This window comes from Cyanistes caeruleus, chromosome 12 (genome assembly GCF_971803275.1).
Source record: "Cyanistes caeruleus chromosome 12, bCyaCae1.hap1.1, whole genome shotgun sequence".
Taxonomy (NCBI): Eukaryota; Metazoa; Chordata; class Aves; order Passeriformes; family Paridae; genus Cyanistes; species Cyanistes caeruleus.
Genome location: NC_141712.1, coordinates 19,543,871 through 19,559,889, shown reverse-complemented (window position 1 = coordinate 19,559,889; position 16,019 = coordinate 19,543,871). Strand labels below are relative to the sequence as shown.

General features: G+C 48.9%; 2 protein-coding genes across 3 annotated transcripts; one reads left to right on the top strand and one right to left on the bottom strand.

Annotated features, from left to right (window-relative positions):
* Positions 1–2,443: 2,443 nt before the first annotated feature.
* On the bottom strand, positions 2,444–9,376 carry EMC8 (ER membrane protein complex subunit 8). The gene is made up of 5 exons (XM_023934922.2): positions 9,102–9,376; positions 5,298–5,374; positions 3,813–3,882; positions 3,250–3,344; positions 2,444–3,128 (listed from the first exon to the last, which is right to left on the bottom strand). The coding sequence occupies exons 1-5, from the start codon at positions 9,297–9,299 to the stop codon at positions 2,969–2,971; spliced, it is 600 nt and encodes a 199-aa protein (XP_023790690.2). The 5' UTR covers positions 9,300–9,376; the 3' UTR covers positions 2,444–2,968.
* Positions 9,377–11,163: 1,787 nt separating this feature from the next.
* On the top strand, positions 11,164–15,496 carry COX4I1 (cytochrome c oxidase subunit 4I1). Of its 2 annotated transcripts, none has more exons than XM_023934497.2 (5): positions 11,164–11,279; positions 12,020–12,099; positions 12,877–13,041; positions 14,299–14,430; positions 15,233–15,496. In XM_023934497.2, exons 2-5 carry the CDS (start codon positions 12,021–12,023, stop codon positions 15,367–15,369), a joined length of 513 nt encoding a protein of 170 aa, XP_023790265.1. In that variant the 5' UTR covers positions 11,164–11,279; position 12,020; the 3' UTR covers positions 15,370–15,496. The 2 variants fall into 2 exon arrangements, with proteins under 2 accessions (XP_023790265.1, XP_023790264.1); XM_023934496.2 differs by having other exon boundaries at positions 12,874–13,041.
* The last annotated feature ends 523 nt before the right edge of the window (positions 15,497–16,019 follow it).

Below are 16,019 nucleotides of genomic sequence, written 5' to 3'. Positions count from 1 at the left end.
AGGGACCTCACTTGTGAGTGTCCCAGGAACAGCTGATCAGGGATTCCGTGGCTCCTGTCACCCATCTGCTTGTGGGGATGTTTTGTCACTGTTCTGAAAAATTGGATTGAGTGGGGAAAGGAGAATCCCACAGGCTGGGAGAGCTGGGAATGTTCCCCTGGAGAAGAGAAGGATCTGGGGAGAGCTCAGAGCCCCTTCCAGGACCTAAAGGGGCTCCAGAAGAGCTGGAGAGGGACTGGGAGGAGGGACAGGACACAGGGAATGGCTCCCACTGCCAGAGGGCAGGGATGGATGAGATACTGGGCAGGAATTGTTCCTTGTGAGGGTGGGCAGGCCCTGGCACAGGTGCCCAGAGCAGCTCTGGCTGTCCCTGGATCCCTGGAAGTGCCCAAAGCCATGCTGGACAGGGCTTGGAGCACCCTGGGATAGCAGAAGGTGTCCCTGCCATGGCAGCGGGGTGGAATGGGATGATTTTAAGATCCCTTCTCACCCAAACCATTCAGGGATTCTTTTTTCCAAGTGCTTCAGGTCGTGTGGATGAGGTATAAAGTTGGGAGTTAAAACATCTGGGCAGGCAAATGCCTGGTGGATAGGGAGAAAAAAAGTCAATTCTTAATGTCATTAACCGCTAACAAACCAAAAAGGAGTAGGACACACATTCCCAGTGCTGCCTTCCCAGCAAGAGATGTCTTCCCCAAGGTTTCCTCCCCCTGAAGTTTTAAAAGGAATTACCTTGAATTTCTGCACTGAATCCAGGGGATCAAGCAGCCAGGAAAGCAGCATTTGCTCAGGGCACATCAGCAGGAAAGGGGAACACAGCCTTCCCTGAGCCCTGCAGCTTCCTCATTCTTTCAGGAGAGCCACGGTGGCTCCCTGGATTTATGGAATTGCTGCTTTTGTCCAGCCTTCAATGCAAATAGGCCAGGGGAGATAAGATCTGCAGGTTTGAACTCTTTGCTTAAAGCCAGCCTGGGCTTCTGCTGGTGGCAAAAAATCCTCATTTGAAAGCAAAGGGAAGATTAAAAAAAGGGGAAGACAAAGCACTAAAAGCTGCTGCCCTGCCAGCACCGTGTCCCAGGTTAGACACAGGGAATATTCCAGCAGGTTACACACCGAGGAGACAAACTCTGCCTAACAGGGAGAGCAGGATTAGCCTGAATTTGCATATTTATGATCAAAGCTTGATCAGGAGATGCTGTTACAAAGAATGAGAAACACATTTCCCGCGGCTCAGGAGACACAACAGCTCCTTCTGACAACCCCAGATGAGGAATCTGGCCAAGATAAAGCTCTGCCTCTGGGACAAATGGATTTCACTGGGAGTTTGTACCAAATCCTCTTCCTGCAGCATGGGTGCTTTGCACTCTGCTCCCAGGATCTCTTTTCCTACAGATGAGGAGTGGAGCAGCCACTGGAATGTGCTAAATCACTGGTTTTGGGAGATAAATACGAGTTTTCAATCAACAAGTGAAAACATTTCCCTCTCCTGCAAGCCTGACTCAGCCTCAGGAAGGTTCTTGACTGGGTGCCAATCTCGTTGGTAATAATCACACCTCACCCATGCACAGCAGGGAGATAAAAATCAAAGTGTCCAAAGCTTCCTCTCCTCCCTCCACCTCACCTCACCTGCAGGGAACTGCACAGCCTGGGGGCATCCAAGGTCTATTCCCTGCTGCAAATGGGGTTTTAGCCTTGTCCCATCCCTCAGCAAGACTAGGAGTAAACCTTGGGCTTATTGACTCAAAATCAAGAGGTTCTGAGAGTTCCATTTTGAAATAAGCCCAGGCAGGATGGGGCTTGGAGCAACCTGGTCATGGGGAGGGTGTCCCTGAGATAATCTTTAAGGCCCTTCCAACCCAAACTTTGCTGTGATTTTAACACTAACACTGGAGACAGGCAGACATTTTGTGGATATTTGGATTTTCCTTGTAACAACGTTTCTGGGCAGGAAGAGAAGGAAATCTGGAGGAATTGCTGCAGGTTGAGGCTGTGCTTAACTACAGTTGGGCAAACAACCATGAGGAGTGAGGCAACAAAGAGCTCTTCTAGGCTGGTATAAAGCTGCATTGTCCAGGAAACTTCTCCTTGGAAATAAATATTAATGGGGAAGACAAGGCAAGCTGGACTAGGCTGTATCCAGGCTCCCTGATTCCATCTACTTGGATCATGTGGAAGATGAGACTTGCTGATTAACCACCCCCAGCAAATGCACAAAATTAATAAAGTATTTCACTCCTGTACACTCCAACTGCAGATTCAAACTCAGCAGTGTGCTTCCAGTCTTTTTTATAAATCATTTACTTTGGGTTTAACACATTCAAGCAGGAACTGTGCTTGCCAAGCCCAGGGAGAGCAGGAATCACCAGACTATTTGGGAATGCTGCTTTAAAACTCTCTGTCATGCTAAAGCACTGCAAAACAGGTGACACGTGAGCATGGAACATCCTCAGCAGTTTGCATTTTACTGTGCCAAGAGAGTTACAATTCCAACCCAGGCCAGAAGAAACCATTCACCTCCCATTTGATCTATTTGCCCTTAAAAATCTCTCATCTGAGGACAGGATTGATTATTTTTTTTTTTTTTTTGTGGAAAGGTATTTCCAGAAATCGTTAAAAAGTAACCTCTCTAAAGATTAGAAAAGCTGAAGTCAAAACCTTGGAATAGGAACAGTGGGAGCCAAGCAGAAGCAGTTCTGGTTTCCAAGGAACAGCAACATTCACTACAAGTGGGATGGTGTCCATGAGGACAGCTGCAAGTGACAGCTGGCAGCTCTTCCAGGGAATGTCACCACCAACATTCCGTGGCTTTACGGACACAGCACCGCGCCACGGGACAGGCCACTCCTCTTTAATCAGTCAGCTTTCCACACAAGGTACTGAATATTAATTCTATTTACATTCAAAAATAGCGTTTTTCTCTCTTCAGTACAGAGTGGGAATGCCCATGGGTTAGTCAGGAGGATCCCTCCTAGCACAGGTGCAGCACAGCTTTGTTGATCTCCGGGTTTGTCCAGTCGTTGCGGATGTCATCCAGGTGATTATCAAAATCCACCAGCGTCTCGTAGGATTTGCTGTCCAGGAGGGATGCAGCGATTCGCTGGGCTTCGGTCCAATCTTCACAGAAGTCACTAGGATGGAAAAGAACCAGGCATCAACAGGAATCACCACAAAAAAACCTCTGGGGACTGAAGGCACGCTGCAGTGCCCTCCACACAGCCCCACAGGCCAGGAAAGTCCCGGCTCACTCACACGTGTGGGTCCTTGCACCTCCACTTGTTCTCGTGCAGCTCGTACACGTGGATGGCAGGCTCCACACACTCCATGGTGAACTTGGTGTTGTCAACCTGGGGTGGGACACGGAAACACCACCTCAGTCTCCTCCTCAGCATCCCAGGAGATGAAATAAACCCGAAATCAGTTTGTAAAAACAGGACATTGTACACCCATCCACTATTTTACCCTCAGACTGCCAAATTTAAGCTGCCAATGTCCTTTGTCACAGCAGTGAGGAGGCAAAGCCCTGTTGGTGACATTAAATATAAAAATTTAAGTTGCATGAGGAGGGCTGGAGCCAGAAATTGCTGCCTGAACATACAGAGAAAGCCTCCAGTTCCTCTGAGGTGGCAGAGAGCTCACCACAGTCTCTCTGTGGATTTACTTTGTACTTCACTGCTCGTTTCATCTCCTCCCCAGAGCATTTTGGAGGGGAAGAGAAACTGAATTCCTCGCAAAACGAGCCAGAGAACAGCATTTCCCTGGTCCAGCAGCAGGGCCAGAACACACAGGGGGGTGAGGGGAAGGAAATTCTTTACCATGATGAGCGCAGTGTCCGTGAATCCCTCAGCAATCCGGGAGGCCACCTTCTCTGCAACCTGGTTTGGGCTGGAGCAGAAGGGAAAAGGGACTGAGTGATGGGAGCCTGGAGTTTCAGCTGAAAGCAGCAGGAAATGAGCTCAGAGAGATGTGAGGGTGACTCTGGGTGCTTGCAAACAGGAACAAGATGAAGGAGCTGATGCCACAGCTGATAGAAGGTCCTGCAGCACCCGAACTGGAGCTCAGCTAGGTTTAGGAATGGCTTTGGAATGACAGGGAACCAACATTTTGTGGCCTTCTATCTTCTTCCCTCAGACCAAAGACTTTGCCCTGGCAGGCATTTAAAAAAGAAACTGAGTTTTCTCCCCAGTCTGCACTGAAAACTTGTCCAAAATCAGATAACCTTTGAAAACCTTTACCACATTTCAAAGGTGACAGTCTCTGTGTGGTGCCAGTTATCTCCAGAAATCAAAATGAAGTTTTAAAAAACCATCAAGCCTGTGATATCCTTTCAAACCTCAAAGAGAACAAACTGTAACTTCTCCATAAAAAACTGTCCAGCGGATTTATAAGGAAAAGACAAATCACGCTTTTATCCCTGTTAGATACCTTAGAAGTTACAAGTGTTCTTTAAATAACATAATTGACTCTGAATATACATTAACAAATAACTGGAATCTGATCCTCATGGAATGGTTTGGGATGGGAGAGACCTTCAAGATCCTCTGATTCCATCCCCTGCCATGGGTAGGACACCTTTTGCTATCCCAGGTTGCTCCAAGCCCCATCCAGCCTTGGACACTTCCAGGGATGGAGCACAATACTTCAAACAAGTTGCTCTTATTCTAATTAGTTCTAATCCTGGATTTGTCCAATAGATAAGAGGGGAAAACATGGGATACACAGATCTAAAATTAAGCTGTGGCTCCACAGGAAGGTCCCTTATTGTTTAGTGAGTAATCTGAGTCAGCCTGCAGGGAAAAAATGACTAATCCTGAGGAAAAGAAGTGATAAATAAGAGATATCACTGCCTGGCTGGCATCATCCTCCACTTCTCTACCACATAAAAAAACTGCTTTGAAAAAAAAAACTCAGCGGTGATTAAGAAATTTAGAAAGAATCAGGTCACTCCTGCCTCTCCATAAGATCCTGGGAGTTGTCAGACTTTCCAAGATCCATACTGCACGAGCAAACACTCTGCAGATTTTGGCTTTTTCCCTGACAACTGCAATTGAAGAAGCTGGCACCGGTTCAAAGAGTGGCCTTTTATAGCAGCCACGGGAGGAGAGCAGGGATTCTGCAAAGCCTGGACTTTCTGCACCTGACCAAAGGCCACATCCCGCAGCCCCACGGAGACAATGTGGAAGCAGCTGACAGTTGTCAGAGTGAATCACACACGCCTGATTTATGGGGATGATTGCTGCTGGCAGAGTCCAAGGTACGAGCTAAAAGAGCAAACAGAAGGAAATATTGGCCCAACACACCTGGCATCTTTCACGCGTTCGTTCGCCTGGTAATATCCAGCTATCACGTAGCTGTTCTCCTTGCACCAGGAATCAATCTGGAAAAGCAATGGGAACAATAAGTCCTAGAGAAAAAAAAAAAACCCTAAAGGATTAAAAAAAACCCCAAACCAACAGACAACCCAGGATGAAGGAAATCTCATGGCTGTCCTGTAAATAAAGCAGTGTTGCTCCATCTCTGCCACGGGGTTCTTGAAATAAATCCATATTTCTGTCTGGTTCTGGGCGTGCTCACAGTTGGGTTGATTGAGCTGGGATGGAGAAACCCAACAGAGCATTTGGAGAATGATGGGAAGCATTAACCAAATGGAGCAAAAGGGCAAGGAGTTGTCTCAGTCAAAGCCTGGCCTAAATCTGAGTGACAGGACAATTAAACTCAGCCTGGAGAGGGTTTGGGTCTCACCCACCAATGGCTGGGAGAATTTTCTGTCAGTGCTCACCTGCCAAGGGACTTTAGAGAATGCTGCCCTGTCCTTGCAGAAAGGTTTTATTTCTAATGTCCCATTTCTAGGGGAAAATGCAACCATTTGGGCCCTTCATTAGAAAATAAAAGCTTGAGGTGAAAGGCAAGGGTGTCCCATTTAGCAGCTTTTCAACTGAGATAAAATTGTTTTCCTTTGAGAGTTCTTCCTTATTTAACATCTCTATGTAAATGCTTCAACAGATGTTATTTTTTCATATAATTTACACAAGTTTTGATTTACACAAGTACAAAACTGAGGTAGTTTTGTTGGTTGTTGCTTTTTAATTAAATGAGTTTAAATGCTGCTGTTCTTGCTGCTTTAAACTGGAGCTGAATTCCTCCTGCTGAGTCTGGCTTTGAAAATATCTATCTATCTATATATATGGTATCTATATATATATATATATATGATGTTTTTCATTAGAATTGAGGGTATCAAGTCAGCAAAATACAAAGACAGAAGGGGAGGAAGCAGCTCAAATTTTCCTTTGCAGTCCCTAGAGAGCATGGCCTCAAAAAACCCTCCCCAGCTCTATTAAAAAGGACTCCAAAAATACATCTGGTGCTGACCTGTCGCATCCTGGGAGTCAAATCAATCTCATTTTCAGCAATAATTATTGTATTAGACTGCAGAACCAACCAAACAAAACAGCCATGTGAATAATCCAAGGGATGACACGGATTTAAGTGATAAAATAAAAAAGCTGTGCAGCCCTGCAAGAGCTGCTGTTTCAATTCCAAACCCATTTTGAGGGCTTAGGACTCTGGTTTTAATTGTTAGTGGTTTGAAAGCTTGGCTTTAGACAGTAAAATTAATAACAATAATAATAATTATTATTATTATTTAAAAAAAACCTAACTCTATCCATTTAAAAATTAAAACCCGCAGTCCTAAATCCATTTTTGTTCCCTACCAAAAATTGTCTTGAAAAGAAAGAAAAGAATGATTTTAAGTTCTCACTTTCCTAACTGGTAATTAAAAATTGCTTCTGCATAAAACAAAGGGGTGAAAAAGAATCTCATTTTGGAATGAAAGCTTTTTCCAGCTGCAATTTCCAAGCCCAGCACTGTCCCCTCAGGTATCCTACAGCAATTAGCTCCTATCAGAAATATTTTTAACATATGAAATATTTTTAGTCATGTCCAGCCCTGCCAAGGAAAAATCCAAAGTGGCTTTGCTTTGCTGCAGCCACCAGGGCTGGAAAACCCTGGAAGGAGGAGGAGGAGGAGGAGGAGGAGGAGGAGGAGGAGGAGGGGGAGGAAAAGGAGGAGGAGGAGGAGCTGAGCGCTGTTCCAGGGGAGGCAAGTGCTCCTTGGCTTCTCCTTTTTGGAGCTGTGGTTGTAAAACCACATCAATTAGCTGAGAAATTCAGAGGCTCGAGTGCAACTTAATTCACTTTTTCTTAATGACTCTGGATTGGAAAAGGATTTCAAAGTGCAAATTAAACACAGGAGCTTCTGCTCTGCCCTCTGGAGCTACAAATCTTGGGAAATCAGAGAATCCTGGAATATCCTAAGCTGGGAGGGATCCTCAAGGATCATCATTCCAGCTCCTGGCTCTGCACAGACACCCCCAGATCCCTCCCTGTGCCTGGAAGCGCTGTCCAAACGCTCCTGGAGCTCTGGAAACCTTGGGAATGTGAACATTCCCTGGGGAATTCAGTGCCCCACCACCCTCTAGAGGTGTTTGTTTGCGTTTTTTTCATTCCTTGTACCCCCTGAAAGTTTTAGAAGGCAAAGCCTTCAAGTTTGGAAGTGCCTCCTCTATTTCCAAATTAAATCTGAAGATTTTTGCTCCCATTCCATTCGGGGATGACTCAGGGCAGGGAAGAGGAGGTGAAACTTGTGGGGCTGGTTCTAAAAACCCTCCCACAGGGCCACCCTCAACCACGAATCAGCAAGAACTGAACTTGGAAAGAACCAGATCCCATTAAATCCTGCCACAGCTGTGAAATCCTTCAGAACTGAAGCTGCTTTGCTAAAAGAAATGAGTTTAAGTGCCCTGATCTCCCTGATTTATTCTGGATCCACACGACAGGTTGTACAGAAGATGTGGAATCACCTCCTTTCCACCTTTTCCATGAACAAATCCAATTTTCACAGCTGCTCTGACAGGATTTACTGACACCTTTGCCTTTGTTTAAAGCCAGAACAGCAGCAAAAGGCCCCGGGCTCTTGTAAAATTCTGTGGTTTAGAATGGCTGTGAACCACACAGAGCTGTAGCAAATCCCAATTATTGTGGGAAACACCAAGAGTTTCCAACCTTTACCTTTTTGCACCAAAAACTGAGAGTAAATTAGTAAAATACTGCTATTGCTTTGGCTCTGGGATAATTTTTTTCCTGTAGTTGTAGCAAGAAACAGGATTTATCTCTTAATAATCTGATCCTGCTGCAAAATCTACTACTGAAAAGCTGCACTGAAAGCCTAAAGTTTACCAAAATTCACTGCCACAAACCCTGTGGAGATAAATTTAATTCTGATTTAATGAAAACACACAGCGCTCTGCTACTCCTACACTGCTGTAAATACATTTAAAATGATAAATTTTGTGTGTTTTGTGGTAAAACTAACTGGTCAGGACTCAGGCTCAGTTCCTGTCCCGTGCCTCTGGCTGCATTTCATCATTTCCAGGCTTCACAAAGATGTCAACATTCCCATGGCATCATCTCAGCTGAAGAAAACTGGAATTTATTTACAAGTAACTGGAATTTGTTTCCAAATAAAATCTTTATTGGGATGAAAAAGACTGAGAGAAACATTAAAGCTGAGCTGGAGGAACCAGAAAACCGTCATTTTTAATGATGTCAAAAAGGGATGGATCTTCTTTTGCTCACAATCATATAATCACGGAATCAGGGAGTAGTTTGGGTTGGAGGGAACCTTAAAGCCCATCCCATTCCACCTTCCACCATCTCAGGATGCTCCAAATCCTGTCCAGACTGGCCTTGGGCACTTCCAGGGATCCAGGGACAGCCAGAGCTTCTCTGGGCACCTGTGCCAGGAGCTCCCCATCCTCACAGGAAATATTCCTATATTCCTATATCCCATCTAAATCCACTCCCTGGCAGTGGGAGCCATTCCCTGTGTCCTGTCTCTCCTCCCAGTCCCTCTCCAGCTCTCCTGGAGCCCCTTTAGGTCCTGGAAGGAGCTCTGAGCTCTCCCTGGATCCTTCTCCTCTCCAGGTGAGCACCTCCAGCTGTCCCAGCCGAGTTCTCCCAGCCTCTGGAGCACCTCCCTCCACCCCCCAAGCCCTGCCACGACCCTTCCCCAGCTCCCGCATCCCTGCGGGAACACCTCACCAGGCTCAGGGCCACCTCCAGCATGGGAGCGAGCGCCAGCGTCCCGTGGAAGAGCGGGATGCAATCCACGAACAGCGCGGGCTGCGGCGGCCGCGGGGCCGGCGGCCGCTCGGCCACCAGCAGCCCGTTAACGGCGCAGTGCGGGTACTTGGCGCCGTGCAGGACCATCTTGCAGTAAGCCTGGGTGGTCAGCTTCATGGTGCCGTGCCCCGGCCCGCTTCGGCCCGGCCCGGCCCGCTGCGGCCCCAGCGCCGCCTCACACCGCTCCCCGCCCGCCGCCAAGCGCCGCCGCCCGTCGGCAAACGCCGCCAAGCGCGGCCGGCTTTGCGACAGCGGTGTGGGGTGGGTTTGGGGTGAGGGGAGGGAGGGGAGGATCCCAAAAATGCCTGGGATGGAGGGTGAAGGGTCAGGGTGTGAGGGGGAGCACCGAGCGGGGCGGGGTGGGTGCCTGAGGTGATGGCGGTGCTGTGGAATCACGGAACGGCAGGGTGGGTGAGGTGGGGAAAAACCTCCGGGATCATCGGGTTCGGAAAAAGCTCCGGGATCATGGGGTTGGGAAAGACCTCTGGGATCATCCGGCCTGTGACCGATCGCCTCCATGTCGTGGTGAATCGCAGGATGGTTTGCGATGGAATGGTTTTAAAGATCATTCATTTCCAACCCTGACATTTCCCCTCTCCCAGGTTGCTCCAAGCCCCGTCCAGCCAGGCCTTGGGCACTTCCAGGGATGCTCCATCCCAAATAATAAAGGAAAAATGGTTTCGACATAAAAGGTAACAGCCCAAATTACTTCAGTGATGCCTCAGGCACATTTGGCCCCAGCTGTCACACCGTTCCCTGCCCTGTCCAAACACCTGGAAGCTCTTGATGCTTTTTCCATCCTGGTTTTTGGCTGGTCCTGGGCTTGAACCCTGTGTCCATTTCTGGGCTCCTCACAACAACACCTTGGGAGGCTGGAGCACGTCCAGGGAAGGGAATGGAGCTGGGAAGGGGCTGGAGAATCCCTGAGGGAGCTGGGAAGGGGCTGGAGAATTCCTGAGGGAGCTGGGAAGGGACTCAGCCTGGAGAAAAGGAGGCTCAGGGGGAATTTCTGACTCTGCACAGCTCCCTGCCAGGAGGGGACAGCCGGGGGGAACAGGGACAGGAGGAGAGGGAACGGCCTCAGGCTGGGCCAGGGGAGGCTCAGGGTGGACAGCAGCAGGAATTTCCCCATGGAAAGGGGGATCAGGAATTGGAAGTGCCCAGGGAGGGAGTGCCCATGGGAGTGCCCATGCCTGGAGGTGTCCCAGGAATTCCTGGATGTGGCACTCAGAGCTCCAGGCTGGGCACAAGGTGGGGATGGGACACAGATGACCATTGTGAAAAACGAGGTTCACATAATTTTTATAGAATTTAAAAGTTTAATTAAAAAAAGACAATTAGGAGAAAAAAATAAAGTATACAGATAGGGCCGGGTGTCTCTGCATTCAGCCAAGAGAACACACCTTACTAACAAAGGATTGTCCCTTAAAAACAGAACCCTACTACAGATCCATAAATTCTCATACATATTCACGCATTCTTAGGATCTTTGGTGTTCTTCTGTTTAGTTTTCTCCTGTCCCCTTCCCAGTAAATCAGTCTTCTTGGTGCCATCGAGATTTACATTCCCTGATACCAGAAATGCAATAAATTCCTCCCCCAGAGTTCTGGTCACTGCTGTCTTCATCTGGATAAAATAGTTTATGAATGCAGGGGTTCTCTAGCTATTTTTTTTTTTCCTCAGTCTTTGGGTTATACAAAAAAAAGAAGTTTTTATTTTAATACTATGCCATAGCCTAACATATATGTATTATACTACTATTTCTAAATTTCATCAATAACAGAAATAAAACTATACTAATACAACAAAATTTTCCATTCTTATACACATAACATTCATTTTAATATTTGTGAAAATCCAACAATATAACATGCATCTATAACACCATCGATGACCTTGGAGCTCTTTCCCACCCTCACACACGCCGGGATTTTGGGAATCCGGGATAATCCTCCAGGCGCGGTCCGCCCGCATCCCGTCAGCCCCCGCGCGGGGCCGCTCCGGCCCGGGCCGCTCGCTGCCCCGCGCTCCCGGCGTGCCCCGCGCTTCCGCCCGCGCCTCCTTCCGCTGCCGCCTGCCGTAGAGGACGGTCGCCAGGTCGTGGGGCCGGGACGGGCCGGGAGGAGCCCGGGAACGGGCTGGGAACGGGCTGGGAGGGAGAACGGAGCCCCCCCGCCATCCCTATCCGCGCCCGGGTTAGGGGGTGGCGGGGAGGGCTGTGAGTGGGGAGCGCTGCGACCCCTCCCGCGGGTTTCAGCCTGTCCGTGCGGGGTTCTGTCACCGGTGTCGCGACATGTCGGCCGGGACTGAGGGGACAGTCAGGGAGGGGAGAGCCAGGGGCAGATAGCGGGTCCTTGCGGGAGCTTGGGCGGCTTTGGGCTGAGATGGGGTCACCGGAGGGACAGGAATCCCGTGTGGGTGGGAATTAATTGTGTGGGATCCCTCCCTTCCCTGGGATCTCCTGGGACCGCTCCCTGCTGAGGAGTCCCTGCACTGGCTGTGGGGTGTGCTTGGGCTCGGCTCGCTTGAGGCTCCTGGAATCCGCCCAGGAATGGTTTATTTTGGAATTACAGCGTTCTGGAAGGGTGATCTAAATAAGGGAATGTCCTTTGCTTCGAGTGCAGGAATTAAAAACAGGGAGAGAAAGGCTTATCCAAGTCAGCGTAGTGGGAGAATGTCCTACTAAATGTCCTTTTCAGCATGGAGTGATGTGCTGCCCTTTGGAGATGGAGCAGGAAATCTTTAGGCTTTATTTTTTTATTTTTTTTTTCACAATATAAACTCGTGTAAAATGTTATTTCACCTTGGGCACTGACTGTTGCTGCCTGCCTCTGCAGGATGCTGGCTTCCAGAGTGTTCAGCCTGGTCGGGAGGAGATCCATCTCCACCTCCCTGTGCCTCAGGGCGCATGGACATGGTGGGTCCTGGCTGCTGGGGGGCAGGGAGGGAATAAAACAGGGCTTTGGAGCACAAAAAGCTGCTCTGGGTAAGGTGTGGGTGAGGGGAGGGTTGGGATGGAATGGAATGGAGAGAGCTTGGAGAGGTAGCAGGAATCACAATCACGGGATCATTCAGGTGGGAGAAGAGTTCCACTGAGTCCCATCTGTGACCGATCCCCACCTTGTCCCCATCCTGGAGCTCTGAGTGCCACCTCCAGGAATTGCTGGAACACCTCCAGGGATGGGCACTCCAACCGTCCCTGGGCACTTCCAATTCCTGATCCCCCTTTCCATGGGGAAATTCCTGCTGCTGTCCACCCTGAGCCTGCCCTGGCCCAGCCTGAGGCCGTTCCCTCTCCTCCTGTCCCTGTTCTCCCCGGCTGTCCCCTCCTGGCAGGGAGCTGTGCAGAGCTAGAAATTCCCCCTGAGCCTCCTTTTCTCCAGGCTGAGCTCCCTCAGCCGCCCCTGGAGCCCTGGAAGTGCCCAAGGCCAGGCTGGAGCGGGCTTGGAGTGCTGGGATAGTGGGAGGTGTCCCTGCCCGTGGCAGGGAGTGGAGTTGGGATGAGCTTTGAGATCCTTCCCAATCCACCCCAAACCATTCTGTAATTCCATTTTTTCTGCTGTTAGACCAGCATTTATTCTAAACCCTTCCACGCCCTGGATTCCTGCACTTCTGCACTGTTGGCTCTTGTGTTGTGAGTGGTCAGAGCTGTTTGTGCAGGCCCTTGACCTGTGTCCCCGTGTCCCCTCAGCAGGCGTGGTCAAGGCTGAGGATTACACCCTGCCAGTCTACGTGGACCGGCGGGATGTCCCCCTGCCCGAGGTGGCCTTCGTGAGGGACCTCTCTGCGCAGCAGCAGGCGCTCAAGGAGAAGGAGAAGGCATCGTGGAGCGCCCTGTCCGTGGATGAGAAAGTGGAATGTAGGTTTTGGGGGCTCTGAGGGACCTCCCAGGCAGCAACAGCGCAATTTCCATGTTTGATGGCATGGAATAGGTTGGGTGGGAAGGGAGCTTGGAAGTCATCTCATTCCACTGTCCCAGGCGGCTCTGAGCTCCATCCAACCCTGGTCTTTGACACTTCAGGGATCCAGGGGCAGCCACAGCTTCTCTGGGCACCTGTGCCAGGGCCTGCCCACCCTCATAGGGAGGAATTTCTTCCCAATATCCCGTCTAAACTCACTGAGCTCAAAGCCATTCCCTTGTCCTGTCACTCCAGGCCCTTGTCAAAAGCCTTTTGTTCCAGGCCATGTGTGGAACAGCTCTTAATCCCTGTTTTTTCCAGTGTCTGTGAGCAGATCTGATCCATGAAGGAATTTTCTTAATTATGATGGAGCTCCTTGTGTGCTCCGTTATTTTTATTGCCAAGGTCTTTGGTGCTGTTACAGAACATGAAATGCCCCTGCTGTGGCTTCTGTTCCATATCTGAGGTCACATTCAGCCATTCCTTCCTCTTCCAGAAACCAAATAATAATAATTAGATTTATTTCTTGATTCCCATCTGCTTTCAACAGCCAAGAAAAAAATCTCTTTGGTACAACAAGGTGCCATTGTTAGTCCAGCTGAGTGAAGTGAGCCCCAAACACAAACGTGGATTTGAATGTTAATAACCACTGACCTTGGCATGAACCAAACTCCAGCTAATGGAAGTTTCCCGTGGGTGTTTTGACTTGCAAATAAATCTGCCTCATCTTTTCTAACTTCTCTCATGGTATGAAGGGAAAGCCTGGTCTGGGAAAGGTTTAAAACTTTTTGAGGAATTGCTCAGATGTTCCTGAGTGCTCCACATTTTCTGTTGATTTGGATTTTAAGTTCCTGTGGATTTCAGTGGCAGCTGAGAAGCCTTTTGTGCTCAAAACATTCCTGATGGAATTACTTGTGCTAGGAAGCTTTGGGGTCAATAACCACACTGGGAATTGGAGGGGAGGAAGGAGAACTCCCAGTTTGCCTTCCTTCAGGACTATACTGTAACTTTTGCCCAACTTCAGGATAATCTGTGAAATGGAGACTAAAATTGATGTGAAAGACCTGATTGGCTTTGGCGTGTGCCAAACTAATTTAACATCTGTCCCCTCTTGAGCAGCCTGAGGCTTTGTTCATCTCCCTCTGCAGAGTTCCTGGTCACCTGAAAATCTCAGGAAAAGTTAAAAGAGAGGATTTGATACTTTTTCTTTTCCCCAGTGTATCGGATTAAATTCAATGAGACCTACGCAGAGATGAACAAAGGGACAAACGAGTGGAAAACCATCCTGGGGGGAGTTTTCTTCTTCCTTGGTTTCACTGGAATCATCCTTATCTGGCAGAAGCACTTCAGTAAGTAATTCTTCCATGGAGAGCGGGATCAGGAGATGCCTGATGGGAATTCTGTGGGGTCAGGATGGTTTATGGAACAGCCAGAACAGGAGCTGTCTGTTAGTCCCAGCAAACTCCATCCTGGAGTTGTAACTTGTGGGGAAATAGCAGAAATATTCAGGAAGCTGACTCTCAGAAAGGGAGTGGAGCTTTGGGAGGACAGGAAATGAAGGGAATGAGTGGTGAGATTCCTGATCCCAGAGCTTCCCCTCTTTTGCTGCCTTGGTAGCGAACATTTGGGTTTCTGCCACGTTTGGCTGCTTTCCCAGCTAAGGATCTGACCTCCAGGGAGCCTCCAGCTGCCAGGAGGCAGAGCAGCAGTTAAAGGAGCTGCTCCCTGCCTTGAGGCTCCCAAAAATAGGAAAGCAGGAAGCTGTTACCTTGGTGATGAAGGAAACCACTGGAGAATCCATGTGGGAGTGTGGCCTGAGCTGGATGCTGCAGGAACTGGGTGCAGGGAGTGGAGCTTTGAGCAGATCACAGAACCACAGGCTGGTTTGGGTTGGAAGGGATCTTGAAGATTATCCCATTTCACCTCCATCCATGGACAGGGACACTTCCACTACCCCAGGTTTCTCCAAGCCCCATCCAACCTGGCCTTGGACACTTCCAGGGATGGGGCACCCACAGCTGGGTAACCTGCTCCAGTGGGATGACTTCAGGGGGAAAAAAACCCCCTTTATTAGTGAAACTTAGCCCAAAATTCCCAACATGCCAGCGTGGCATGAGGACATAATTCCATCATTCCCTTCCCATCCTGCAGTGTACGGCCCCATCCCACACACCTTCTCCGACGAATGGCTGTCAGCTCAGACCAAGAGGATGTTGGACATGAGGGTTAACCCCGTGGAGGGCATCTCAGCCCAGTGGGATTTTGACAAGAACGAATGGAAGAAATAAAGCAACTCAGTGGAACCTGCTCTGCTTGAATATGAAATGATTCCATCACCTGTGTGTGACCTCGTTGCTTGTTACTGGAACACCCTCTCCACCTCCAGAAATGCTAATAAATGTCTGGTTAACTTGAGAGGTGCCTGTTGCTGGTCTCTGGGTGGGTTTGTTGGGGTGGGACATTGGGTTCCTGAACAAGATTTGCTTCCTGGTTTAAATGTTTTCAGGGCTGAGAAAGCTGCTGCCAAATTTCTCCCTTCAGCTGAGCTGGTGTCTCCTGGACTCTGCGGGTTTTTTTTAACAGCTCTTAATCCCTGTTTTTCCCAGTGTCTCTGTGAGCAGAGCTGATCCACGAAGGAATTTTCTTAATTATGATGGAGCTCCTTGTATGCCCACATCAATCATCCATGATTTTTATTCCCAAGATATTTGGTCCCTCTGATCCCTGCCCCTCTGAAAAAACTAAACCAAGCCTGGACTTGAGTTTGCTCTTTTCCTGATGGGACAGGAAACCATCAGGAAACTTGATGTTGTGGTTTAGGAGCTGTGGTGGGGTCTCAGGTACTTGTTGGCTCCCTCTCCCTTCCACTCAGAAATTTGGGAAGGTTTTTAAGGTCAGGTAATCAGGTGGGAATTAAGCAACAAGCTCCCCTTCCTAC

Bases quoted from the DNA above. Each gene is read 5' to 3' on its own strand.
- EMC8 (XM_023934922.2), bottom strand. From the start codon at position 9,299: ATGAAGCTGACCACCCAGGCTTACTGCAAGATGGTCCTGCACGGCGCC. The intron at 3,345-3,812 runs GTAAAGAATTTC...GTCCCACCCCAG, and splicing joins CGGACACTGCGCTCATCATG to GTTGACAACACCAAGTTCAC. The intron at 3,129-3,249 runs GTGAGTGAGCCG...TTTCCATCCTAG, and splicing joins AGGTGCAAGGACCCACACGT to TGACTTCTGTGAAGATTGGA.
- COX4I1 (XM_023934496.2), top strand. From the start codon at position 12,021: ATGCTGGCTTCCAGAGTGTTCAGCCTGGTCGGGAGGAGATCCATCTCC. The intron at 13,042-14,298 runs GTAGGTTTTGGG...TCTTTTCCCCAG, and splicing joins CGTGGATGAGAAAGTGGAAT to TGTATCGGATTAAATTCAAT. The intron at 14,431-15,232 runs GTAAGTAATTCT...CCCATCCTGCAG, and splicing joins TATCTGGCAGAAGCACTTCA to TGTACGGCCCCATCCCACAC.